At 52.6% G+C, this 12,173-nt stretch overlaps 1 protein-coding gene across 1 annotated transcript; it reads left to right on the top strand.

The window, feature by feature from the left end:
- Positions 1-3,256: 3,256 nt before the first annotated feature.
- Positions 3,257-11,874, top strand: USH1G (Usher syndrome 1G (autosomal recessive)). Its single transcript, XM_010579293.1, has 2 exons — positions 3,257-3,420; positions 10,629-11,874. The coding sequence occupies exons 1-2, from the start codon at positions 3,257-3,259 to the stop codon at positions 11,872-11,874; spliced, it is 1,410 nt and encodes a 469-aa protein (XP_010577595.1).
- The last annotated feature ends 299 nt before the right edge of the window (positions 11,875-12,173 follow it).

Genomic DNA, 12,173 nt, shown 5'->3' with positions numbered 1-12,173 from the left:
TGCCTGGGATCCAAATCTCTGCTCTTGTCAGGCTGAGGAGTTTCCCCGTTGCTGCAGCTTAGTCAGCCGAAGAATTTATACCCGTTGGGATGTCTCTGTGATTTATACCATGTCTGGAGCTGACAGCAGTGCTTCATGAGCTTCTCAGAGAAACTCATGTGATCCATTTTGTGCAATAGCTGATTTTGGGGAAGCAGGAGAGAGATGAGGAAATAAGGGTTATTTACCTGGGGAGGGCATGAGGTGACAACGCTGCTAAGCATGGCACGGACCGCTCGGTCACAGGGTCACGGTCACCACAGAGCAAAGCCACCCCATCAAACCCATCTCCCTACACGCATGAGATCTCTTCCCTTGAGAGAAGATGGTTAGGTGATGAACTTACCTTTGCTGATGATTTTGGGCTTGGCTTTCTGCTTAACTGAGCACAATAAATGCTGTGCCTCACCCTGTGCTATTTTCATCAGTATGCTCTATGCCTGGAACGTTTTTGAGAAAAAGGAAGAAATTTGCATTTGTATCTATTCAGTGCCAAGGGTAGCTTAATCTTTTCCAACCCATGGTGGCAACAATGAGGAAGGTTTAGCAGTAGAACAGGGCAGGATTTGGGGACTGGAATCCATGTTCCCCTTTGCTGACACACTGCCTTTGACTTCAGGGTGGGATCACCTTTCTCTGGCCCTCAGGAGCTTAACTTCTCTCCTTTCAAGAAGAAAGAAATCATGTTACAAACCACGGCGCAGATGGGATTCGAGCATTTGCCAGGTGAGGGGAGAACTTTTGGTCAAGATCTCTTTTACCCCAGCTGTTATATTTTGGTGGGCGTGATAGGGGGACCCAAGGCAGTTCTGAGTGGATGGGGGCAAATTTTATTCCTTCATGAGGACGCCTCTTTTGGAGATGTCCCTGCTGCTTGCTGCCTCTGGGGCAAGCCCAGAGATGGGGCTCTTGGCTTTGCATTTTCTCAGTCCCATTGCCGCCCACTCACCACAGTGCTCCTTCTTGCAGCACTACAGGGACAGAGTCAAACTGAACTACCTGGGATGGTGAAGGAGAGAGCTCAGGATCTGCTGTATTGCCCAGGGAGAACTTCATGTGTCTTTCCCGTGCTGCCACCAGCCGGCTGCCACAAGCAGTACTGGGTCTGCCCTGCCTGGCCTCTGCTGATCCTCAGGGGTTCCTCTTTTGGGGTGAGTGGTTGATCTTTTCTCAGTCTGTAGCCTTTGCCAGGTGAAGCCCAGACCCCCGCCCCGTGCAGTGAATCTGAGCTGATAATGGGGATGTTTTGCAGAGGCCAGAGGTTCAGAGTCCCCCTGGGCTAAATGCACTGATTTATCCTCCCACTTTTGTCCTTAACAGCCAGCAACAGAGGAAAGAGCGTTTTACTGCCTTGGCCAATGCTCCCAGTCCCCCTGGGAGCCACCATACAGCATAACAAGCTTAATTAGTAATAATACAAGAATTCATTAAATAACCTTGGTAATGAATTGCAGACATTACTATGCTGCTTTTCACCTGGAAAGATCCCAGCGGCAAATACCTCCGATGTCTACTACAGCCCATCAGGACTCGCCCAAGGAGGCTGAACGGGTGAGTACGAATCTGCTGATGTGAGCAAACCATATGGGGAACAGACCCTTTCTCTGGTGCACTTACAAGTGTCCCTGGGCAGCCCGGATGGTGACTCCATGTCGGTCACCCCGGGGTTAATTACTGCAGCTTGTATGGGTGCACCTGGGACTGCTTTAGGGCCACCCTGCTGTTTTGGAGCATTTTTTTGCTTACAAAAATAAGCTGTATTTCTCTCTGGTTTTCCTCCTTTCTGCTTGTTACTTTCCAACCCTCTCTGCTGCTGTCTTTCAGTCTTTCCCCATTTTTCCACTCTTTCCCCCCTTTCTCACCCATCTTCTGGGTCTGCCTTCACCCTTTCCCAACCCCATGCGTTGTCCCAGGGCCATGGTGGCAGACGCAGGGTCCAGTCCTGGAGATTTCCATCCCCAGAGGCAGGACGTGGTAGGCAAAATGCACAAGAGGAGCAAGAAATTCCTCCTCCGTGACAGTGTGTCCCAAGGGATACGATTCACTGTTGGGGGCAATGTGCTATGAAAGCTTCATACTTTGGTCAACATCCAGGCTTGGCTTTGTCTCTCCTGACGGCAGAGGGTGCCCAGGGCCTGGGAATCCTGTGCTGGAGGCATTGCCTGGGGCTGTCCATCTCCCCACAGGGCTCACCACAGCCAGGAATTCTGTGTCAGCATAAAAGACACTCGAGGCCAGACACTGCCCCTCATGCACATCATAGTAGAAGTACTGAGCTACAGACAGGAGCGGGTTTGGTTTGGGGTTTTTTTTGTGGTCTCCAAAGAGGGAGAGGGGGTGAGGAAGGGCATTTTTCCAGCCTGTATGAGTTACTTTGGGTTATCATGGATTCCTGTTGTGCAGTTTGTTGTGCAATTCCCTGGAAAACAGAGCCCTGTGGGCACAGGCAGGGTTGCTGGGGGACAGGGATGGTGACTGGGTCTGCTGTTGTCTTCCTAGTGACACTAGGGAGATATATAGATATATCTTTTTTTTTTTTTTTTTCCTACCAGGAAAAACTGAACTGTGAACACCCCTGGTGTTGCTTTGAAATCAGGGGCAGTCACCAAACTGTTCTCAGCCGTCTCTGCACGAAGCAGGAGCATCCACCCAGGTCCCAGCTGCTGCCCTGCTCTCAGGGGGCTGTGAGTGGAAGCAGCGGGGGCTCGCACTCCACCAGCCCACGCTTCCTCCCGTGGCTGCTGCTGCCCCTCACTCGAGATGGGGTAGCTACGGCAAGGGGCATGCAGGGGTATTGGGTAGGATACAGCCCGTGAGCCTTTCTGGCAGCCTGCTCCGCTTCGGGGACATACAGACCCTGGAAGTCATCGCTGCACGACCCTGTGCCCACAGCACTGGGCTGAGCCCGACGCAGCGATGATGCTTAATTGGAGCTTTTAATGTGCCGTGGAGCTGGTTGCGTGAAAGGTTTGTTGTGAGAAGCAATCAGGGCCGGAGGATGCTTAGGACCCAGGGGAAACACTGGAGAGCTTGGCTGGCTGGGCTTGGAGGAGCTCCTGCCTCCCCAGCCAGGACTTCTCAGGTGTCCTGGTACTGCGGCACCCTGCGAGGCGAGCTGGGCTCTCCTGGCAGCTCCCCCTTCCCCAAGTCCATGTCCATGCCCATCCTCTGAGACCCTCTGGGCACCCATGCGCTCGCCCGGGGACTGCTCCGCACCATGAATGACCAGTACCACCGAGCAGCCCGGGACGGCTACCTGGATCTCCTGAAGGAAGCCACCAAGAAGGACCTGAACTCGCCGGACGAGGATGGCATGACCCCAACCCTATGGGCCGCCTACCACGGCAACCTGGACGCCCTGCGCCTCATTGTCAGCAGAGGGTGAGCGTTGGCGAATGCACGGTGCTGGTCCTGGGGGACAGGGTAGCTGGGACCCTGTCTTTCCCCCTCCCTTGCTCACAGGTCAGCGTGGGTGCAGGTGCCCCACAAAATGATGGCTTCTGCCCGTAACAGCCCCGCTCCTGTCCTCCCCTCTGTTATTTTTCTCTCCTTGTGGTGCTTTGAGTCTAATCCAATGCTCCTGATAACGGCTCTTTGTTTTCCCAGCTCCTCTGACCCTATAACCGCTCCTGCCCCAAACCCCACTTGCAGCTCCCCAGGTGGGACAGGGTCCCCCCCGGCAAGTGCTTTGCAGTCCTGAGTCAGGTCCTGTAAAGACAGGCAGAGCTCAAGTGCAAGCACATCGGGTCACTGCCACGAAAAAAGCCCTTTTAAATGAGGGTGCAGAGAGAATAGCTACTCCTTCTGTCCCAAGAAGTGCTCACATAGAGAGATGTGTGCGGTGCCACCTGGCAGTAGGTGACACTTGTCTGTTTTACCCAAAGCGAGGTGTCAATATGTGACCCTTGGGCAGCCTGTCATGTACCTGGAGCCCAGGAACTTCAGGAGCAGGATCCCCAAGAGCAGATTTCTTTAAGCTCGGTCTCCCCTGCAGGGGCTGCTTGATGCTGCTGTGTCTCTCTGTACATCAACCTGGGCTGCCAAATCTGAGGGTCTCTGACTCCATAAGCGTGGATGTGGTGGAAAGAAGGGAGTGGCACTGGGGGGACTTGTCAGACTGGAGGGCTTTACAGCTTGGTGTTGGGGGAACCATACAAGAAGGTCTGTGCTAAGGCAAGATCTGCCATATCTAGTTCCTTCTCGAGCAGTACATGGCTCTCCTGTTCTTACCAATCTCCCAAGGGAGCACATGCCAGCGCTTCCTTCCACTCTGGAAGCTTTTCTGAGCACTTCATCTAAAGGCATCCAAGGTGGGGTGGCCTCTGCCTTGTGTTGAGAGATTGGTGGCAGTGCTGATTTTGATTTCTTTCTAATATTGAATACTGCTGAGGTCGGCAGCCTGGATGTACATCATGCCTCCTTGGAAGGGCTTTGCTTCTTCATGTTGGGTCAGGGCTTGGTGGGGCTGTCAGCTCCCAACCAGGGATTTTCTGTGTTCACCCTGGGCTGCATTTGCAGCTCTTGTACCCAAACAGCCTCATCTCCACTGTGCCTGTACCTGGGCTCTCAGCATCTCCTGATACTCTGGTCTGCTTGTGCAAAACCTTCAGCTGGCTCCCCTGACCCCAGCCAGCCGTACTTACAGGCAGAGCTCCCCCACACATTGCTGTCTTTCCATTGCAAAGCGTTTTCTTTTCAGATCCTGGGGTCAGAAAGGCTGTGTACAGAGTCACTTTGAGAAGTCCTTGAGTGCCTGATGCAATAGAAGTGTGGTCAGGAAAAGATGATTTCAGAGTCCAGAGGGAAGGGAGCAAGACATCGCTCTAAGGGATGCATCCTGAGATGCTCCTGGGCTGAAAGCCCCGTGGTGTTTCCCTGGGTGGGGGTTGTGTGACTTACTGTGTACCTCCCAGGAGAGACTGTGCCCAGCAGAAACCTGCTCTGAGCTCCTGCTGGAGGTGAATCGCCACCCAGGGCCAGAGAGACAAGGGCAGGAACTCTGGGGATGAGACCCCGAAGTTAGAAATAGTTCCAAAGACTTTTTGATGGCCAAGAAGTCAGTCTGAAAGGCCCATGTCGTGGCTGAACGCCCCTCCGGAAAGGCAAAGCCACAGGGCTGACGGCCACGTGGGTGCCAGGAGCAGCGTGGCCGTGTTGGTGGGAATCTTTCCCTGGGTGATGACCTGCCAGGAAGGTGAAGGAGCAGGGTGGAGCGCTGTCGCAGCTTCGTCACTTCTGGCACCTGAGCTGGCTGCTTGGAGCCAGCGTGAGATCTGGGCACAGTGAAGCACTGAGCCAGCAGACGTGCCCCAAGGCACTGCTACGGTACAGCCAGCACTGAAGTGCTCAAAAGGCAAAGCCTTTCTGGAGGGGCGTTCATCCACGGCGTGGGCCTTTCAGACTGACCTTCTATCTCTTTATATCATTATATCTCCTTATATTGCCTGCCTCCATCACAGGACATGCTGCAGCACCACTGCCTGCCCTGCCAACCCACGCACCGAAGCCAGCAGTTTCTGCCTCTCCACAAAGCCCAAGGGCTGCTTTTCGATAGAGGGGCCCCTTTTATAAATTCACATTGGATTAAAAGGTCCTCGTGGGCTCAATCATGTCTGAGTGCAGCTTGGCTGCTGTTTAATTAACAGCCTAATATACATTTGTTCCTGACAGGGAAAATAGCCTGGCAAAAGCCCAGTGCCCTTTATGTGATGGATGGTGGAGCAAAGTGTGCGTCTGTGGGGCTGCAGGATGTGTTTACATTTGTGCATTTATCTCCGCATGTCAGGTCCAGCAAGAAACACCGAATCCTCCTTGCCAGCGCCGGGCAGTGATACTGGTGCCCAGACAAGCCAGGAGATTGAGTGCTGGGGCCAGGCTGTTATGAAATGTCCTCATGAGGCTGGCCAGAAGCACCCTGAGAAAGCAGGGCTGTGGGAGGGGGGCTGCTGGGGGCAAAAATCACGGCTCTGATTATCGCACCCTGCTGCAGGCCAGGCTGATGGGCACTTAGGATTATCCAGGCTCTGTCATCAGTGAAGGAGCCTCATTCATACACCTACGTGTTCAGCAGATTGTGGTGTAGGGCTGAAATGGGAGGGGGAAAGAAAGTATAATAAATCCGTTGGTGGATCCTTGAGGAAAGTTCATTGTCTCAGCCCACACAGAAGGGGTAATGAAGCAGGCTCATTGCTCTGTCCATAACAGCTGGTGATGTGTCTGTGCCTCCGTGCCACCTTTGCATGGGGATGGAGAGAGCGTTTGGGACGGACGGATCAGCAGTGGCTCATCCTTCTTGTCTGCAACACAAAAAGCCTTTTTCTTCCTCCTGGCTGGGCTCCAGCGAGGAAGCAAACTCAATTAACATGATGGCTGGGAAAAGGCAGGCTAACTGGCATTTAGTACTGCAGCTTTTCAGAGGCAGTAATTCTTCAGTGTGGTTCATTATGAAGTGCTGTGGCAGTGGCAGGCATCAGTCCAGCTCCAGTTAGCCATGGGTCTGGGGACGTTGACTGGGAAAGGCCAAGACTTTCTTGCCTTGGAGTGGACCACAGGAGAGGTGAGGATGTGTCCTTCTGCTAGACAGGTCTGCAGTCAGCTCTGTCACCCGGCATTTCTTTGCAGAGTTGTGCCTCAGTTTCCCTTCTTACAAAAATGGGGGTCACGGGTGCTTTGGATGTTAATGGCAAAGGGGTGCGAGTGGCTCAGGAGTGGGTTGGAGGAGATGAGATGGCTCCTGACATCAGCCAGGCTGCTCGAGGGACTCGTGTTGCCCTGGCTGGGGCAGGGTTGCGGTGGAGGTTGCAGCAAGGCACGTGAAGGTGATGTGCATCCTCTGCGCGCCACAGGGTTGACGGCCACGTGGGTGCCAGGAGCAGCGCGGCCGTGTCGGTGGGAATCTTTCCCTGGGTGATGACCTGCCGGGAAGGTGAAGGAGCAGGGTGGAGCGCTGTCGCAGCTTCGTCGCTTCCGGCACCTGAGCTGGCTGCTGGGAGCCAGCGTGAGATCTGGGCACAGTGAAGCGCTGAGCCAGTAGACGTGCCCCAAGGCACTGCTATGGTACAGCCAGCATTAATAATCACCAGTAACAATAACTGCTAGCCTAGCTTTTTGCTGGTACAAGAGGCAGAGAGCCCTGAGATGAACCTCACCTACAGCATCTGTGCTGGATTTTGGGGAATCTGAACTTGGAGGAAAGCTGAATTCTTGACCTACCACCACCTGGACAAAGCTTGGGATACAGGATCCAAGGCTCTGCTTTCGGTCCAAAAACCTCATCTTTTTGGCTCATTTCTAGGCTTTGCTTGGGTCATTGCCCTGACTGGCTATGCTGAAGCTGGTGGGTTTTTTTTCCTCAAGCCATAAATGATTTTTATCTCTTCCTATATCCAAAAATGTTTTATGGGAGCCAGAGACACTCTGCACCTAGCTGGCTCCTGGTCTGAGGGCCTGATCCTTCACGCACACTCATGAGCCAGGGGGTGAGCCAGCCCATTGCTATCAGAGGAACTTCACACGTGCAGCCGGGGAAGGACGTATGTAAGTGCCGCTGGATTCCCTGGCTAATTGGGATCCTATGGGAGAAGTGGAGGGGAAAAACCAGCAGGAAGGGAGTGAGTGTGCGTGTCACGGTGCAAACGCAGTGACTCAGGAGATACACATGTCCACCTAAGGGGCTCAATTAACAGCGTTTTTAATAATGATTATTACCGGAGTTGACTCAGCACTTGAAAACGCTTTGAAGTTGAGAAGTGCTGCACTTTACACCTGTTATTAAAATACGTTCCCACTTAGTGGACCCTGCAGTCAGCATCTCCTCGTGTGCAGCGCCCTGGAGGTGAAGTTTTGCTCAGACAGACACCTGCCAGAGGGAGAGCCTCATGTTTATTATCTGTGCTGGATCAAACACCTCTACTTTGCAAGACGCCGTTCTTCTTTCCTTCTGATGCATTTTTAGCACCTGCGGCAGACATTTATAGGGCAAAAGGACCTAGAGATCTAATTTTGCTTTAATACTCTTGTTTCTAGGCAGTGGAAATGTCCAGGGAAACCTGGTTTTCATGCTCTTTCTCCTCACTTACTCTCTGAGGTAGTGAAAAGCATGAAGGTAGTAGACCTTCAAATAAGAATCCACCAAAACCTCCCTGGCTTCGCTCTTTGCCACCTGAACCAGACAGACATGAGAATGGGCTCGGAGATGTACTTTATGGATCGAGCATCCATACGCTTGGCTTGGGGAGCAAGATTATTTGTAGCGAGTCCGCTGCTAAGTCACTGTCCACATCATGAGTCCACATACATGTTGGGACCCTCATGGTGCCCTGGCTCATCTGCCCGCACATGTTGGGCACACTTGTGCCCATTCAGAGCACACGTAAACAAACAACCAACCCTTCACACGCTGGAGTCCCACTGCCAGCGCAGGCGGTTCCAGTTTCACTGGCTCTTTAATCCAGCTCCATCAATAATTTACTCCTCTCTTGCAATTCATCAAATATTTATCCTCCCCATGAATTTCCCAGCCTGGACATGTCACTACGAGGGTAGAGGCAAGGGCTGGGGAGTTACCGCTCTTGGAAACTCGGCATTGCTGCAGTACTGGCAGCTCCCTCCTCTCCTTCTGCTGGCTTCACGGCTCTTCAACCCTGTGATCTCCTGCCCTTCTCCTCCCTAGCACCCATCTTTGAAGCCTTTTTCTGCTTCTGTGAGAGATGTCAAAGGCTCTGGATACAGAAGTCCTGCAGGGTTTGTGGGTCTTTCTGGCTCTTACACAGTTTTGAGCCTTTTGACTAACTTGCTGAATTTGCCAGCAGGCTCAAAGTCGTACTTACTAAGTTTCTACAAATTTTGTGAAAATATGAGCGTGGTGGAGCTACTGCTGGTAGTCCCACAAGGGGAAAGCTGAGCATACCTCATAGCAGTTCTCAGGCATTGCAGCCAGGATCTGGGTCCAAATAATCTGCATCTTAACCTCTGGATGCTGTCTTTATTGCTTCTGCCTTTTGCAGAATCATTTTCCTTCAGTATTACATAGCTGAGATGTCGGCAAAGCTTGAGGATTGCAAACTAGTCATTACACCAGCTGGGCGGCTCTGCTCCGGCTCTGCTGTTCGCTGAACGGCCGTGTCCAGAGCGAGCAGCAGGGAGCCTGCCCCCAGTATGGGGGGGTCAATGTGCTGGACGAGGCTGTTACTGGCTCTTGTACATGGGTGTTAGTGATGAAGATGCAAAGCAGCAGGGGAAAGAAGTCCCCGAGCTCCTGGGATCTCTGTGCTCTTCCTCTGAAGTAGTTACTCCCAGTGTCACCAGGGCTTGGAGCTGAGGTCTTTGTGGTGGAGGGACAGTGCTAGGTTCCTCTAGAGCTCATTGAAAGGGTGATGTGGAAACGGGCAAGAGCTGTGCTGAGCCAGGGCTCTGTCAGAGCCCTGCTGCCCACGGGGAGTTGCTCTTGAGGGTGGTGGAGCTGCACAGCCTTAATAAAAGGCTTTGCCTTATCCATGTGCACGAAGGGAGAGCGCCTTGTTGACAGATACTGCTGCTGGCTGCATAGCATTAGCACACGCGCTCCGGCAAAGGCTGGTGCCAGCAGGGGTGTGAACTATCTCTTGTTTCAGCAGATCACAAATACAGAGGAATGTCAGGAGGACAGACTTCCTTTGAATCCTAAGTTTGTGTCCGTCCTCTCACAGGAGGCAGGAGATGTGGGCAAGCGGTTGTGCCCCATCAGCAGCTTGCTGGGGTAGGGGCCGGCAGAGTGTGAGAGGAGATGCTAATGGCATTAGTCAAGTGTCTAGCTCTTGAGGAGTACAGAAACCTAATCTCCACTTTCTCTGAAACTGGATTCTCAGGATGTGCTAATATCAATGCGCTTCAAGCCATGCAATTGAGATCAAGCATGGTACAGCAAAAAACCCCGCAAAACCCCAAGGCCAATGCCAGCAATTTTGCTCTTATTCTCTATGGACAAAGTGCCCTCTTGTGTCTCGAATTTCCCCAGGCACCAATGAGGAGGAGGGTGGGAAGGTGCAGCAGCTGGTGGGTTTCAGACCCATTGCTGAGGATGGCCGTATCATGGTGGTGCTACCATCGTGGTGGGACTCCATGGTGTCCCACACAGGGTATGGTGTTTAGAGAGGTATTTTGGGATGTCTCTCCACAGAATCTGAATGAAGGCAAGATCTGAAGATAGAATCTGACTAGAACTTAATAGGATGTTTGAGATTTGAAATTTTATAACAAGCTTAAGGTCTGAGCTGGAATCAGCCCCGTATCTCAGTTCTGGGCTATTCAGAATCTGGCTCGCTTCCCTCCAAAAGTTGGTTTGATGCAGGAACATATGTCTCCTGAGAGCTAAATTCAAGCCACGGGAATTACCGCAGACTTGCGCGTCAGGCATGTGATTCCACGTCAGTCTTACTCCCCTCCAGAAACTCCCCCCTTAAAACTAAGCTGCAGGGGCCAGAAGTGTGTAGCTTCATATTTCGAGGAGGCAACAGTTCATGGTGCTGATTTGCCCCTGCACAACTGAAAGTATCTCAGTAGAGTCTGTCAGCCATGCCTGCATGCTAACTGGTGTTTTTCATGCTGTCTAGGGGCGATCCAGACAAATGTGACATCTGGGGGAACACGCCTCTCCACTTGGCAGCAGCCAACGGCCACCTGAACTGCCTTTCCTTCCTCATCTCTTTTGGGGCCAACATCTGGTGCCTGGATAATGACTACCACACCCCACTGGACATGGCAGCCATGAAGGGGCACATGGAGTGTGTGCGATACCTGGACTCTATTGCTGCCAAGCAGAGCAGCCTCAACCCCAAGCTGGTGAGCAAACTGAAGGACAAGGCCTTTCGGGATGCGGAGCGGAGGATTAAGGACTGCGTGAAGCTGCAGAAGAAGCACCACGAAAGGATGGAGAAACGGTACAGAAAGGAGATGTCGGATAATTCGGATACCATGAGCTTCTCCAGCTATTCAAGTAGCACCTTAAGCAAGAAGTTCCAACAGATGTCCATGGTGACTTCCCTGCCATACTCCCAAGCCACCATCCATGGCACAGCCAAGGGAAAGACGAAAATACAAAAGAAGCTAGAGAAGAAGAAGCAGGTGGACGGGACATTCAAGATCTACGAGGATGGGAGGAAAAGCGTGCGGTCTCTGTCTGGTCTGCAGCTGGGGAATGACGTCATGTTTGTGAAGCAGGGCACATACGCCAGCCCCAAGGAGTGGACTCGGCGTAATATCAGAGACATGTTCCTCACGGATGAAGACACTGTCTCCCGTGCCATAAGTGACCCAGGTTTGCACATGGACTCAGCCCATTCGGAAGTCAGCACTGACTCTGGCCACGACTCCTTGTTCAACCGCCCCGGGCTGGGCACCATGGTGTTCCGGCGCAACTACGTCAGCAGTGGGCTTTTTGGGATCGGCCGGGAGGACACTGGCACGCTGGGTGATGATAACACGGATGGGGTAGGTGTCAAACTGCGGAGCCGCCTGCAGCGCTCGCCAAGTCTCAACGATAGCATTGGCAGTGCCAACAGCCTGCAGGAGAGGAACGCGGAGGAGCTACCCTGGGATGAGGTGGAGCTGGGCTTAGATGATGATGACGAGCCAGACACCAGCCCCTTGGAGACTTTTCTGGCTTCCCTGCACATGTTTGAGTTCATCTCCGTCTTGAAGAAGGAAAAGATTGACTTGGAGGCCCTCATGCTATGTTCAGACAATGACCTGAAGAGCATCAATATCCCATTGGGCCCCAGGAAAAAGATTGTGGATGCCATCCAGAGGAGACGACAAACTCTGGAGAAGCCAGACATCATTGTAGACACTGAACTGTAAGTAGGAGATGGGGTCTCTGAGCGATTAAACCCTTCACCAGATTGAGATGTGAATAATGTAAGGTCTTGCTTTCAGCCCACTTGGAAGAGTAGGAGTCCGGGTAACCTTAGTAGTTCTGTGTGTGGGCAAATTCCTGCTCGTGTGGAAACGATGAGAGTTCAGAGAGGTGGCAATAGCGTTAGTTCATTACTCAACAGCCCTAATGTGGCTGGGCAGGACGTGAAGCCCTTGTTTTGTTTCATAACCTGTATGAATGCAGACTGCTCTGTGGTCTGATTCTTCTGAGTCCCTGTAGCTGG

Source organism: Haliaeetus leucocephalus, unplaced genomic scaffold, assembly GCF_000737465.1.
Source record: "Haliaeetus leucocephalus isolate CR32 unplaced genomic scaffold, Haliaeetus_leucocephalus-4.0 Scaffold657, whole genome shotgun sequence".
Classification (NCBI taxonomy): domain Eukaryota; kingdom Metazoa; phylum Chordata; class Aves; order Accipitriformes; family Accipitridae; genus Haliaeetus; species Haliaeetus leucocephalus.
This window is presented reverse-complemented; position numbering and strand designations above follow the sequence as displayed.

Excerpts from the sequence above, each read along its gene's own strand:
- USH1G (XM_010579293.1), top strand. The coding sequence starts at position 3,257 with ATGAATGACCAGTACCACCGAGCAGCCCGGGACGGCTACCTGGATCTC. Across the intron at positions 3,421-10,628 it reads CGCCTCATTGTCAGCAGAGG|GGGCGATCCAGACAAATGTG; the intron begins GTGAGCGTTGGC and ends CATGCTGTCTAG.